This window comes from Microtus oregoni, unplaced genomic scaffold (assembly GCF_018167655.1).
Source record: "Microtus oregoni isolate MIOR12 unplaced genomic scaffold, Mior012 000023F_ref0000262, whole genome shotgun sequence".
Taxonomy (NCBI): Eukaryota; Metazoa; Chordata; class Mammalia; order Rodentia; family Cricetidae; genus Microtus; species Microtus oregoni.
Genome location: NW_024543082.1, coordinates 33588749 through 33603881, shown reverse-complemented (window position 1 = coordinate 33603881; position 15133 = coordinate 33588749). Strand labels below are relative to the sequence as shown.

General features: G+C 52.2%; 1 protein-coding gene across 1 annotated transcript in view; it reads left to right on the top strand.

The window, feature by feature from the left end:
- Positions 1–1231: 1231 nt before the first annotated feature.
- Sim2 (SIM bHLH transcription factor 2) overlaps positions 1232–15133 on the top strand; it is a 39737-nt gene continuing 25835 nt past the window's right edge. The window contains exons 1-3 of the mRNA XM_041673363.1: positions 1232–1406; positions 9069–9151; positions 11771–11860. Coding sequence (XP_041529297.1) covers positions 1232–1406; positions 9069–9151; positions 11771–11860 — 348 coding nt within the window. The remainder of the gene's footprint in view (positions 1407–9068; positions 9152–11770; positions 11861–15133) is intronic.

Below are 15133 nucleotides of genomic sequence, written 5' to 3'. Positions count from 1 at the left end.
TCTTTTTTTGCCCGGGTGTTTCTAGAAGAGAAAGGGCGGAAAGGTCACTTCGGTGCATGGTGCATGTGGATGAGTGGTGTGTGTGTGTGTGTGTGTGTGTGTGTGTGTGTGTGATATTTTTCCCCTCGGGCGACCCCCTTTAGGCCTGTGACCCAAGGAAGGTGCGAGTGTGGGACCAGCTGCAGGATTGGTCCTCCCTGCGGGGCACTTGGCCAGCTGTTCGCGCCGCCTCTTCTGGGCCGCTCCCGCGGGTGACCTGCCTGGAGCCACCGTGGAAGCCACTGAACCCCTCCCTCCCTTCTTCCTCCTTCGCCGCACCCGGCCTCCCATCTTTGAGCCTAGGTCCTGCCACTCATCCTCCCGAGCGGGTAGGCACGGAAGCTCACCTTGTGCGCTCTCCCCGACTTACTCCCAGCACGGGAGCGCGCGGATTTCTCACGGGCAGTCCTTGGAGTCGGCGACGCGGTGGCGCGCAGGCGACTCCTGGCCGCAGCGGGGTCGGAGGCGAGATTCAACACCCCCGCTGCGGCCCCTCCCCCTGACCCCCCCTCCCCAAGGCTGCACAGCGCGGCCCAGTGCTCCGCCCGAAGGCGGGTCCGCCATAAACAAACGCAGCTCGGTCGCACGTGGACCGCGGAGCAGCTGCGTCTGGCCACAGATCGCGGGCTCCGGACGCCCGGGCTCCAGACACCCGGAGTCGCCGGGAAGGATAGGAGAGCGCCGCAAGCTCAGTATTGGCCCGGGCCGCTGCCACCTCGCTCGGCCCCGCTCCCGCCCCATGGCTCCGCTGCGGCCGCCGCCGCCGCCGATGCTGCCTTTGCATTCCGAGGGCTTTCGCCGCAGCGGGTGCAAGCCCTCCTTTAAGGACTAAACAGGATCGCCGACAGCTCACCCGCACACTACATCCCCAGGAAGATCGAGACAGACACAAAGGCTGGAGAAGAGGAGAAAGAGCGAGCAGAAAGCAGGACTCAGGTCCATACGGGACAGTCCGTTCCCTTGACTCAGCCGAGAGCGGGGCTGCGCAGCTGGTTTGCGACAGACTTAGTACTGGCGACTGTGCAGGAGCCACTCCGTCCTCCACGCCGGTCTCTCGCACCTGCGGGAGTCCTATACCCTCGGACTCACCTGACCCCTGGCGTCCCCATCCCCATCCCGGCTGCCGCAGCCGGAGCCGGACTCCGCGGTCCTGGAGCGCGGCGAGGGCTAATATGCCCAGAGCCGAGGCGCGATGAAGGAGAAGTCCAAAAATGCAGCCAAAACCAGGAGGGAGAAGGAAAATGGCGAGTTTTATGAGCTGGCCAAGTTGCTCCCGCTGCCGTCAGCCATCACCTCGCAGCTGGACAAAGCGTCCATCATCCGACTCACCACCAGCTACCTGAAGATGCGCGCAGTCTTCCCGGAAGGTGAGGCTGCAGGTGGGCGTCCGGGGACGCGATATGGGGGGGAGGTGCGGGTGCGCGCAAAAAGGAGGCTGCGGTGTGGCTGCAGGAGAAGCCCACGAGCCGCAGCTACTATGGCCGTGTCTCGGAGAGGACGCGCTTGAAGTTTCGAAGAGGGCCCGGAGGGACGTGGCTGCGCCCGGCCAGGCGATCCAATCACCTCTTAGTTCCGGGCAGAGTGGGGAAAAAAATCAAGCGTTACCCCTGGGTTGGTGATTGCCAAGCTGGCATGGGCACGCTAGTTCATTTGGGTTGTTCTTTTTCCTTCCTTTCCCGGTCTCCCTCTTCTCACCTTCTTCCCTTTCTGTTCTTCCTTCCAATACCAGTTCAACTTGGTCTTTCTCCCTTTCTCTTTCTCTCTGTCCAGTATAATTTTATTTCCTTTTCCCCTTTCCCTACTTCTTTTTCGCCTCTGCTTTGGGTTTTTTGTTTGGTTTTGTTTTCGGTTTTTTTCCCATCTCTTCTCTCCTTTCCACAAGCGGTTGGATGCACAGAAAGGCGCAGGCATCCCAGGCCAACACTGCGGAGCATTTGTGGGTAGCAGCGGGGCCTTCAGATCCGAGCCTCTTGGGATCACTCTTCCAATTCGCCTCCCTTTGCTCTGTGAAACGATGATATGAATAGAAGACAAGAGATTGGATGAGCCAGAACACAGCCAGAAAGAAAAAGGGATTATTTCAAAAGCCGCGGGCGGGCCTGAGTGTAACATTTTAGGATTTAGAAGTACTACAGTGAGCAGTGGTCCCTGGGCCGAGCTCTCGCCTGTCGTCTCCGGTTGTAGGAAATTGCGGCCTACTAGATGGGACCTCTACAGCGGGCACCCAAGGGTGACAGGGGGCTGGATCAGACACCACAGAGAAGCAGGTCTCAGGTCTGCCGAGGGATTCCGATGCTGTCGGAAAGCGCTGGCTCTGAGGCCTGTTGCCTCCAGGACTTCTGGGCTCCGGGACTGGCAGTGCGGAGCAGGCCTCTTGGCGAGCCAGTGCCCGGGAAGGAAGACTGGCTCGGAAAGGCCTTCGCCCCGGTGGCGACAGGTGTCCCTCGGCCACAGGACTTCCCCATTAGTAATGTTTACTGCCGGGCACTGTACCCGAAATCGGTAAGCCGTCTTTGCGGCTGCCACCCGCAAATCTGCTATTTCCTTTGTCTGAGTCTTAGTTGAATTTTCCTCCACTACAGTGGTGGAGCTCTGCGGTCTTGTCCGCGGGTGCAGCTTCGAGTCCTCGCCGCGGGGGCCCTGCAGTAAGTGCCGCGGACTCGGAGTACCCGGGAGCCGGGGTGGCCAGAGGGTGGCTGTCCCTTTCCTCCCAGCCAGGCTTTGAGAGCTTTTGCTCCCGAACCCGACTGTCCTAAAAACCTACTCAGCTGGGCCCAAGGAACGTTCTTCAGGATTTCTCCCTTTGTGCGGGAAGCTGTTAGTCTGGGATCGCTAGTCATTACGGCCAATCGTGAGCCCTTTGGCCCGAGAAGTAGAGGTGATTTCCCTGCTGCCTGAAGCTTCGGTGAAAAGATGGGGAAAAAATCGAACTGAGTTTTATAACGGCAGCTTTTCCTTAGCCTCCTTCCCTCTCGAGAAGAGAGTTATCTGGTGTTCTGCGATCAGCCTTCATATCCGCATGCTACAAAATAGGTGTGGAACTCGGGCCTCCTGCCTTGACCAGCCCTACTTGTTTTTAAAAATTACAAAGAAATCATCAAAAGAGTAAATGGCCTTTTATCAATGAATTCGAACAAACCAGGGGGAGGCCCGGATGAACAGGACTAACTAACTGTAAGTTATTCTTGTTTGGGAGCTGGCCAGCATAGACTACCAAATCCCAGACAGTGTTGTGTGGACGGTACAGAGGCCATTTAAGCAAGATCTTGTTTGGTAGGCACGAGAAAGCACTTGGCTGGGTCCTGAGTCCCTGCAGGAGTGGGTGGTCTGTGGGTGCTGCCCTGAGCAACTGTTGCATCGGTGACTTTGAAAGGGTGGTACTCCCGTAAGGGGTCAGTCTGGAGTCATTTGGCTCTAGAAATTTTTGGAAGTGGCTCTGAAATTGTGGGGCCAAGGTGAGGAAAGGGAAATGCCCCAACCCCACCACCCATCTCCTGCAATACTGTGGAAAAAATGCTGTTAGAGAAACGGCAGCCTAGGGTCTAAGGAGCTGGCCCGCACCCTCACCCTCTGGGTGATACCTCTTCGGCTCAGCAGTTAGGAAGCCCCGGGTCTCTCACAAAAAGCAGGGTCTTGTCTTTTGAAGTACCTCTGTTATACAGACTGAATTACTCCCTTCTCCCAAGGCAGTTCTCCCTGTAATCCATTTAGCCTCCTTTGGGGGAACCCCGATCTGCTAAGGACTACAGCACTGATGCCAATCTAGACTGTGCCTCTCATGAGACTTGGCCAGGGCAGTCGCGGGCACTAACAGGATCTTTAGAAATGAAGTAAGGTGTAATACCTCAGAGGACCCCCTTCCTAGCTGGGGAAAGGGAGGCCAATGAGGGACAGGCCAGCTGTCCAGCTAATGCTAGTAACTGGTGGGCCTGTAGTCCAGCAGTGTGGAGACCACAGGAAAGAGAAGGAAGGGTCGGGCCGCAAACTGGAGAAGTCCGGTCGCTTGAGGAATACTTTCCATTTTTGCGAAGGCTTCCAGGTCTTCGGCCACGTTGTCTCTGTTGTCTCCGTAAAGGGCCCATTGAGAACTCGTGTCCCTGCAGCGTTGTTGTGGAGGCAAGTGAGAGAGAACACGAGGGAGCCTTGCAACAGAACCAGAAGCCCACTTCACCACTGTGCTGCTCACAAACCCTTGAGTGGAAAGGCGGCAGGGCAGCAGGTCACGTCTAAAGTCCCCCCACTTTCTACCTAACTGATAAGGGAGGTACGCAGGGTGGGGAGGGCAGCTCAGGGTAACTGGGAGTGGCTCAGCCTGAGCCCTCCTGGGCAGTCTGGCTCAGCATCTGGAGGCGCTTTGAAATATGGGGTAGACCCTGCAGAGGGTACCCCGTTTCTACCAGCCAGCCCCGGAGCCGCCACTGCTGTGGATTCCACCAGACCATCTAAGAGAGCCCAGAGTGGGCTTCCTGTTAGCAGGTAAGGGTGTTCCCTCTGGATCCAGCACTCCACTCCTGGTGGGAGAGACTGGCCCAAGGCTAGGCTCTGTTTCCATGTTGCGGGGAGGGTGGAGAAAGCAGCACACACAGAGAGAGGGGGGGTGTTCATGGCCTGAAATACGCCAGCGGCTGGATTCTTTGGGGGTTTAAATTCAGTTGCACGCAGCCCCTCACTTCTCTATCAAAATACCCAGCGGGGTTGAACTGATTTGGTCGTGCTTCCTTGGGTAAAAATGATTTGATTTTGAGACTTTGGTGAGGACGCTCTTGCCCTATGCCTATGTGGAGTTATAGACCACGGAGGCTCTTTGCTATGGAAAACCAAAAACATGGTCGGTATTTCTAAGACCATCATTTTAAGAGTAATATAGGTTTGCGTTTTGTTTGTCTTTACAACCTTCTCTCTATCTTCACTTTGAAACTTGTGCTTAGAGGTGGTGTGGGCCCTGTCGCTGGTGCAGTCGTTAACTTTGGAGAGAAAACTGCTGGCATGCTGCAGAGTAAGAAGCTGCGGGTGGGACCGCAGCTCCCTGAAAGAGAACTTCACCCGTGGGCATGGGCGCCTCGTTCTGCCAGGTTGCTTTCTCCCAGGGGTGGCTCATGGGGCTTGATCCTACACTTAATAAGGCTATTTATTTATTCAGCTTTAGAGGCGGCTATCTCAGGGGCCTTTGCCTTGTCAGAGACTGTACACTCTAGCCTGTGGTGGGATGCCCAAGTCTTAAAGCCAACCCCTTCCTTGTCCCCCAATCTGGTAGATGGCCACCCCGCTTTAAAGACCCACTGTTCACAGTTATACCGGTGCATGGTCCACCTGGGCCCCCTGATCTGAAATGGGGGTACCAGGAGGGGCTTTTTCAGGGACCTGGAGAGAGCAGAAGGACTCTCAGGGGGTGGCTTTAGTGACCCGGAGACAGTTTACTGGCACATTGTCTATCAAGGAGGCGCATTAGAGGCACTAACTGGGAAAACAAGCCAGAGGTCTAAATCTCCAGTCTGGCTTTTACACCCTGCATAGGCTGCGGCCCCAGTGACTGCCTAGCGACTGTTGAACCCAGTTTAGGGCAAGGATTCCTGGTGGTGCTTAGATCCATGTGGGTACTGCGGGGGTGGCAGGGCTTAGGCGACTCCTGTAGCCCTGCCCTTGAAAAGGGGTTGGGTCCTCACCCCTACCCATTTTGACTGAATTCCCCAGAAACATGCCCTCTCCCCCACTCTGAAAGAGGGATAATTGGGAGAGACCTAGAAGGAGGACGAGGGACTATGGGGTACTGATGGCTGGCACTGCAGACACCAGGGCTCAAGTCAGTGCTCCCTAACTTAGTCCTAAGACAAGCCCTTTACAGTGGAGATCAGGAGAGAGTACCTTAAACAACAGAGAGGTAAAACAGGCCAGAGCTCTGCTGGAGAGGAAGGTGGGGGCCAGGCAGCGCCCCCCAGAAGGAGGGAGGTGCTAATGTCTTTGTATTTTCACAAGACCCCTGTGAAGAGTTTCTGTGCCACCACTTTTACACACTGGGTGTTGAGGGGTGAGAGAGAATGGATGTGGGACCGCACTGTTTGCACCCAGCCCTAGCCCCCATTTTCCTGACCAAGAGAATCCTGCTTATTGGTACAGTTGTATCTGTCCTTGCCCCTGAGTTGCAAGCCTCCCAGTGAGAAACTAATTTCGCTTCCTGCTCTAAATCTCTTGTTTGTAGTCCAGTGTTTGTGGTCTGTGGTTCATGTCTGGAGGTACCCCCAAGAACCTGGCTGAGACCCCCCCATAGTTGCTCATAAGTTGTTTGTTGACCAAGAGGCCAAGAGAGGAGGGACCCTACTTAACCTCTTGATGCCAGTGGTCTGCTGGTGTTTAAACTGAAGGACAAGCAGTATGGGGCCAAGGACTAACCCCAGGATAGCAGAGGAGAAATCACTAGAAATGGGCATGCGACCTTGGCTCCCCCTCAAGTGGTCTCAGCAATTTCTCTCTGAGGTCTCACTATGGGACCTGGTCTTCTATCTGGGGGCTCTCAGCTCGTCTTGCAGAGGTTAGTAAGTGTTGGGGGGCCAGTATTAAGTCTGGGAAACTGCAGGTGGGGGGTTGGGTTGAGCTCTCTTCCTGGGGACCACCACTAACTATGAACTCTGGGGCAGCCCATACCAGTCTTGAGCTCTCCCCCAACTCTTCAGATAACTACCTAAATCCCTTGGTGGGGTCTAGATAAGGGGTGTTCTCTGGTGCTTCAGTTTTCGGGAGCATATGTAGCTCTTTCCAGCAGCAAGCCTCCTCTCCTCATGACAAACCTTACTTTATCCCTGCTCTAAGTTCAGCCCAAAGTATACTTTTATGGGCTGAGTGAGAAGACCTCTCCTGTCGCAGCTCCTAATGGAACAGCTGGCAGGGCCGCTGCTGTGGGATGAGGTGGTTGTGGGGGCGGGCAGGGGAGTGGAGGAATTGTCCCATTGCAGCCCAGGCACCTCTGCCAGATCCAAAGGAGACACATTTTTGAGAAGGTACAGGAAAATCATAGTGATGTACAAAAACATCCAGGTATTTGAAATATACCAAAATAGTCCTACATGTTCAGGGCCCTGATCCTTGTGGAGACAGGACCTCCACAGGTTTCTGAGGAAGCCCAGGACCTCCATGGGTTTCTGAGGAAGTCCAGGACCTCCCCACAGGTTTCTGAACAAGCCCACCATGAAGGCATCTGGTTGGGAGGTCATTTCCAAACGAGAAGGGTCCTTGAAGATTCACCCTGGGAGAAGCAGAAACATTTCAGGGTGGCAGGGAGGGGCAGGAGGAGGTCAAGGGATCAAGGATGGTTTCATGGCTGGAGCACAACCCAAACTCAGGAAGGACCCAGAGGCAGAGGAGGTGGCAATCGCTGGTACTCATCTGTCCATTGTCAGCAATCAGATTTCCTAGATCCTAATTCGTTCTTCTCAGCGAACCTCCTGGGATTTTACACTTGGTTCTTTCCGAGGTTGTCCCAGTAGGGTGAAAGGCCTGATGCCCAGCTCTCCTCTCCACAGAACGAGGTACCTAGCTTGAAGCTAACTTTGCTGGGGGTGGGGGTTTCCGTGTGTGGGTGTTTGGAGAGAAGCTGATTCAGAACCACCCTTGCTCATAGGCAGAGGCTCAGGGACCAGGAATCTTTGCTTTGCACTGGGAGATAAGTGTAAATTAGTCTCTTCTCTCTGTGAAGACCTAAATGGGAACAGAAACTAGAGCTTACCCCTTTCTTTAGTTTCCGAGTGGTTTACAGGAATCCTGTACTGGACTTCAGGTACGTTTTCTATTTCCTAGGTTAGAGGCTCAGAGGCCACATGGCAGCGGTGACAACTCTTAGGGAACCATCCCTAGGGGGTTTGCAGCCACGCGATTTGCTAAAGCAGACAAGGACGCCTGCTCAGAGTGTCCAGATAAGGATCTAGTGGCCCCTGACCTGTGCCGCCCCGGCCCCACACACTGAAGGCGCACCGGCGGGAAGAGATTTGGTCTAGCCTGCAATTCCCCAGAGGATGCCTACTGGGTCCTTGGCTCACCCCAGCAGAGGTGTGGGGTGGAGGCTCGAGCTCCCGCTGAGACTCCGGTCACATGCCTTCCTTTGCGGGGTCACAGCAGCTGGGGCGGGGGGCGTGAGAAGAGAGAGATAGGGAAGGGCTGGGCTCCCTCTTCCTAGGTGCACTCTGGGGTGGAAGGGAGGTGGTAGGAAACCTCAGATCTGAAGGGATTCGGGTAGGTGGAGGTGATGGAGGACCCCTGATTGTGTGAGAACAGACAAGCGCCCCCAAAAGCCACCCACCCGAGTGTACCTAGAACTCTGGAATTGAAGAGGATTGAGTTTCCTCCCAAGAGGCTGTGGGCGCCCAGAAGACAGAGGGTCAAATGACCTGGTGATCTTTGCGGGCTGCACAGGGTAGGGGTGAGAGGAGGGCCGGGGCGCAGGTCCTGGGGGAGTATTTACTGGTCAAATCGATAACCCCCTGTTTGGCTCCAAGGATAGCCGATTCAAAGCAGATTAGATTACTTTGTGGCATTTCAAATAAAACGGCAATTTCAGACCCATGAGCACGTGGGCAACCCTCAGGGGCGGTGGATCCGGTGGGCTTCGGGAGCGAAGGCGGGGGGGGGGGGGGGGGGCGGAGGGGAGGGACGGGACCCGGAAAGTTTGTTTTTGGTCTTTGGGGTTTTGTTTCTGTTTGTTTGCCTCCTCCCCTTGGTTTTGTTTTTGTTTTGTTTGTTTGTTTGTTTTTAAAGATGGGAGTTTCTCTGTGCAGCTCAGGCTATTCCGAACTCAGTCTTGGACCAGCCTGGCCTCGAACTCAGAGACCCTCCTTAGAGCTAGGATTAAAGGCACGCGCCACCACGTCCTGCTGCTAGGCTTTGGGTTTTGAGTTTTGAGTCAGCAAGGACTCAGCAGGGTGGCCCGTAGAGGTCGGAGCTGGAGCTGGGGCATGCGGGCTGTAGGGTTCCACGTGTCTGGCCTGGAACCCTGGCGTCTTTGGATGCTGCGGTTAAATGTCTGCTTTATTCCCTTGTCCCAGGTCTAGGAGACGCGTGGGGACAGCCGAGCAGAACAGGGCCCCTGGACAGCGTGGCCAAAGAGCTGGGATCCCATTTGCTGCAGGTAGAGCCACCGGGACTCGCGACTCGCGTGGTGTCAGATGTGGGAAGGGATTCCCTGCAGCGCCCCAAGGCCGCAGAGACGCGGGGCAAAGGGCCCTGGGGTGACTCTGGTACGGAGTGCAGAGTCAGGCCAGCGCTACCCACACTCTGCACCCCACCAGCAATGCAGGGGTGTCTAGTCACCCAAGCTCCGGAGCATTGGATTGAATCCTTGGCTCTTCTGCCTCGCCTTGGGGCAGACCTGAGCGGGCCCTGGAGACTAAGTGGGAGAGACTGCAGCTTGCTAGCTAGCAGGCAGAGCGCCCCAGCTCCCTAACTCCGCAGAAGTTGAGATGACAGAGGCAGTAAGGGAATCTTTGATTCTCCTTGGTTCCCCAACCCCATGCCAGATTCTTTTAAAAACTTTTTTTTACTTCGCTGCACCCCTTCCCGCAGCTCCCTCCATTTTATTCTGAGCGAGAACTTGAGGACAGGGAAGTTATGAGATAGTCATGAGGTCGCAAACACAATTGGTCCAGTTCTGTGGGCCCCATCAATAACCCAGTTATGGGGCGTCCTCCGGGGCCATCTGTCTCGGAATTCTTGCTTGTTTTGGGGTCAGGCACTAGATTCCCCAGAGGCCCCGGTTGGGGATGGTAGCCCTGGCGCGGCCGCTTCCACATCAGCGGCTGGGGAAGCTGAGGACAGCGCCACCTCCCTCGCTTCTCAAATGCGGTTCTCAGAATCCCATCAAGGACGCGATTCATTTCCCCCACTCCTGTCATTTGTCTCTGCCACCGAAAAATGCCCACTGACGGCTATTTTGCATTTCCTTCTTCTATTTTGTTTTCTTTAAAAATGTTCATGGAAGGCCCAAGTGGTCGGAGAGACAGAGATAAGCGAACAACACAAACGCCCAGCTCCTTGAAAACCTTTGCTCCAAACCCACGTAAAACCCACACACCCCCCGGTAAGAGAGGATGGGGAGGGGAGCAGTATTTGGAACCTGGAACTTTCACAGCCTTAGCAGAGTCAGGTGGGGGCCGCGGGTCTGCGCCCTCCTGAACGCTGGGAGCTCACTGGCAGCCAGGAACCGGCTGTTTACTATTCCAAACCCCTTCATACTGTGACATTCACCACGTCAGCAACGACTAAGACCTAGGTACCTAGAAGAAACCCAGTGGGTAAAGTGAGCGTTCCTACAAAAGTCTTCCGTGGGTAACTCCTGTGGGGCTGACGCACCACATTTCCCTCTGAGAACAGGATTTTTTTTTTAATGGTAAGCTACTGCTGGCAACTTTCAATTTTTAAGCCTAACTCTAAAAACTTCCGTTCATTTCCTTAGATGCAGTGAGTGATCCATTTGGTATTTCTTAAATGAATTTGGAGTCCAGCATCCAGATCAGAACGTTAGAAACTGATTTTTGGTTTTCATAAGTGAAATGTCACCGATTCCGTTAGGAAAATACTACATAGCTGAGTTAAAACGGGACCGATTTTTTTAAAGTGAGTTTGCCCTTAGTGCAATGAAGGTAATAGCGGGTTCGACAGCAAAGAATTTTGGTAGCAAACTATGTGATATAGCAGGATGTAAAGATACCTTCGTTTTATTTCCACAGCATCCTTTTTACCATCCCAACCCCATTTGAAAGACTGTTTTTGAAGAAACTCTGCAGTAATCTGCTTTCAATTACATGCTGTAAAAATAGAATTTGTAGCCAGAAATTAATTTGGGATATTTTTATGGGTGCCCACTGTGAGTTATATAGTGCTTTTTAAAAAACCAACTTTTTTACTCCCTTTTTTGGGAATTCCCGATCTTACAATATGAATGAGTAAATAAAATACAGTTTCTTCTTTTCAGAAAGTGTGTAGTCTTTTTGTTCTTCTTGGTGCTGCTTTCTTTTGTTGTCTGAAACACTTTCTGGAGGGTTAGCCAACTCAGACAGAAATCAGAATTTCATTGGAGCCGTTTTCATTTGTCAGAAATTGATACCTTTTTCCTCCCTGACTTTGGCAAAGGTCATTTGATCTCTTTCAAAGTCTAAATGCTTGATTCTGTAGCCATGGTCTGGTAGAATAATCGGACATATTGTTTTATTTTCTGGCGAATGGCAATGGTAGGAATTTATTATTCAAATGGTACTTAGGGGTAACTAGAAAACGGTGGCAAATAAAGTGTTGGTCCTGGTGGTATGAGTGACTGCCAGTTCCCACATTAAGCCATGCGTAGAGCAGTCGATGCTCCCCTAAGAGCCATAGAACGCCGGATCCATTCTAAGTCCAAAAATAAGCCCAAACAATAAAGCCACAACGTTCCAACTGAGCGGGTTATGATATCTCAGACGGTTTGCGTCCTTCTGTAATGTGGACGAAAGATTGCTTTAAAACTGCTTTGAGAGCCTTGGAGAGCCTACCTTGGGAAGCAGGCAAGCAGCATTACGTGCAGTCCTTACGGTCCTGGGCTTTTAGTTCACCGTATAACAAATATGCACTTGTATAGTGTTGCCCCGGGGGCCCATGTGTGCTTAGCAAATACCGCCCCTCATAAAGCTACACCCCTCAGCCCTTCTCCGACCCAGTGTCTTCTGGCTGTTGGAGTCTAACTCCATTCTCTCACGCTGACATTTTCTCTTTACAGACTCTGGATGGCTTTGTTTTTGTCGTGGCCTCTGATGGCAAAATCATGTATATATCTGAGACCGCTTCTGTCCATCTAGGCTTGTCTCAGGTAGGTACTGCCGATTCTCTGGGTCCATCGAAACAGTAAATGTTATGTTGTGATGGTTTCCCCAACCTGGAATGACTCTGTTTAAGGTCTGCTTTTGTCTGAGCACAGTCCGTAATTGTAACCTCCCCCGCCCCATGGACATTACACGGGGGCTCCTCTCATGACATTTATGTCCCTACTTTCTTTTTTTTTTGTTTTGAGTTAATATCGGTCTGTCTCAACTGTGGCCAGCCCTGTTCTGAGATTTTGCCAGATTTCCTGACCTGTCATTTAGCAATGTGAGGTGCCACCAAAAAGAGCGTCCCCCTCCCCCAGGTGGACCCTTCTGACCCTTCTATGCTTGCTCACTGTCTGCAAGTGATATCAGGCGTGGCTGTGGATCGATCGGAAGGAAACCTCTTGAACTGGGTTTTGTGTGATACGTGCACTGGAGAGACAGGGGAGGGGCCCGACTCAGGGGGTTGTTCCTGTGGAATTCGGGGTCATTTTTCCCTGAGGTTTTTTCCAGGTCAGTGGCTGTTTCAGTGGAGTATTTTATAGGGCTTCTGATAGAAAGTCACCACCAGCTCACCACTACTGAGCGAGGTCCTGGTTTCTTAAGAACTTTCCCAGAGTGCCATTCCTTAGAGGAAGGAGGTGGGCTCAGCTTGCCGGTCCCCAGAGAGTTTGCTAGATGGGAGAGGTTGAAAGGTCACTCCTGTTCACTCCATTCATGGCTCATGGTGACAAGTCACATTAAAAAAAAAAAGTGTTCTTTGATCAATTTCATGTGTGTATATAATGCGTCCACAACTCTCTCCCTCCACCCCCTTCTGTCTCCCTCACTTCAGAACCAATGCCTTACCTCCACTCCTGTCTTTTTTGTTTTGTTCTGTGACCCACTGAGCTTGACTGGAGCCTTCGGTGTGACTGCTAGCTTCAAGTTATTCACTGGAGCCTGGTGGAGTCATCAGTGAGTAGATAGGCAATGACTCCCCTTCTCTCAGTGATCAATAGCCAATAGTTCAGCGGTGAGGGGCGCGGCCTCCAAGCCCCTCCCTTACCCATGCTCCTTTCCAGCCTGTGGATTCCCCACTTCTGCAGTGCTCCTGAGCCTAAGTGGCGGTGGTACAGACTTCCTGTTTAGGGCTGGAGAGGTCAATGTTACTCATTCGCTTGAGCAGTCATGTTCCTGTGAAGTGGACACCTCTCAGGTGCAAAGAGAAGTTCCCCCTGCCCCGCCCATCGAGACCTGAGAAGGGCCCCCTGCCCCGCCCATTGAGGCTGAGAGGAACATTTGTCTATGGCCATAAACACGAATATTAGAAACTCACTGGGAAGTCAGGCTTTTTGTTTTTGGTTTTTCGAGACAGGGTTTCTCTGTGTAATAGTCCCAGCTGTCCTGGAACTCCCTTTGTAGACCAGGCTGGCCTTGAACTCACAGAGATCTGCCTGCCTCTGCCTCCTAAGTGCTGGGATTAAAGGCCTGCGCCACCACTGCCCTGCAAGGGAAGTTTCTGATTTTATGGAGCAGGAACTAAATGTTTCTCTTTGTTATGAGCTGTCAGTGTAACCAACCAATGGTGGAGGACACTAGAATTAGTATAATATGGAGAATAGAGGAAACGTGGAGACTCTGAACTGTGGGCTTCTCTCTGTAGTTAGGCAAAAATGAACCATTTTCTGTTTTTCTTTTTTTTCGAGACAGGGTTTCTCTGTGGCTTTGGAGCCTGTCCTGGAACTAGCTCTGTAGACCAGGCTGGTCTCGAACTCACAGAGATCCGCCTGCCTCTGCCTCCCGAGTGCTGGGATTAAAGGCGTGCGCCACCATCGCCCGGCAAAATGAACTATTTTCATTGAGAGGAAAAAAATCACCAAATTTAGAAACCACTAATGGTGAAGTCCCTTTTGTTTTTCTGTCAAGCAACGCATTTTAAAACATTTGTTGACTGGTGTGTAACTTCCTCCTGTGCATCCCCTGCTCCTGTCTGAGTGGGTCTGTGCCTCTGTGTTGTTCTAGCAAAGTCAGTGAGTCGTATATCACAGTTGGGTGGGGGTTTCTTTTCCTCCAAAGGTCCCTTCTCCTCCCTCCTCCTTCCTCTTCCTCCCTCCTTTTTCTTCCTCCCTCCTCCTCCTTCCCTCTCTCTCTCCCTTCTTTCCTCCACCTCCTCCCCTCCCCTGCTTCCTCTCCTTTTCTTCCTTCCCTCTTCTTAAAAAGTGAGACCAGCCCTTCTGAATACAGCACATTAAGGAACAAGTCTTGTACCTCGTGACTCAGGATTGGCGTACTTGTAAGACGAAATAGTGTTGATAACATGAAATTTACTGTCTGTAGGGCTGGGAACAGAGCTTGGTGCTAGAGCACAGACTGCACTGTGGTCCCAGGTTCAATCCCCAAAACAGGAAAGAAGGAAGGTAGAGAGGGAGGGAGGGAGGGAGGGAGGGAGGGAGGGAGGGAGGAAGGCTTGTGGTTATTTTTCTATGAGTTTCTAGATCATTATTGCACGCAGAACTAGCCAAGACCCTTTAGTTGTACTTGATCTGAGGTCAAAGAACCTTGATCGGATTATTTTTCACTTTTATTTGTAATTTGTAAAATCGCCGTTAGTCCTACAATAATGTCATCAATGTGACAAAACATTTCATGCCTGTTTAGACTGACTGCTCCGCAATCTTTTAAAATAACAAAGTTACTAATATTGAATATTAAACTTAGATCTGAGCTCCCTCAAAGTCAAAACAAAAAAAGAGGATCAGTTATGTAGTTTTCATTGGACAGGCACTCAAGGTCCGGGAACATGATTTTAATAATTTATTTTATTTTTTTTGATTTTAAAAATTTAAATATTAAAACAATGCCACTGACCCTCTCTCAAGGCACAGATTGAATAAACAACTTGTGTTTGATTGACAACTTCATTTGAACCCAGGTGCAGAGTCCTTTTGCGAACACCTGTTAGGACTGGCCTGGTATCTGGAACATGCTGGCACAGCCTAGGTCCCCCGGTGTCCCCTTCTTCCAGTAGGTGGCTGGCTCCACCAGTCGGCTTCTACTGATCATTTTTCTCTTTCCATGTGGGAAACGGGATGGATTGACTGAATACTCTAATTAAGAATGGCCACGGCGTGGGCCAGGTGACACACTTGCGCCCTGCTCCTGATTAGCTCCACAGAGGAAAGCTGGGCGACCACATGAGTTGTAGATCATGTTTCCTTTTGATCAGGCGCAGAAACAAAACTTAGTAGCACGGCTTTTGAAAGGGGAGAGGGCTTCATGCTACTATGTTGCAAGAA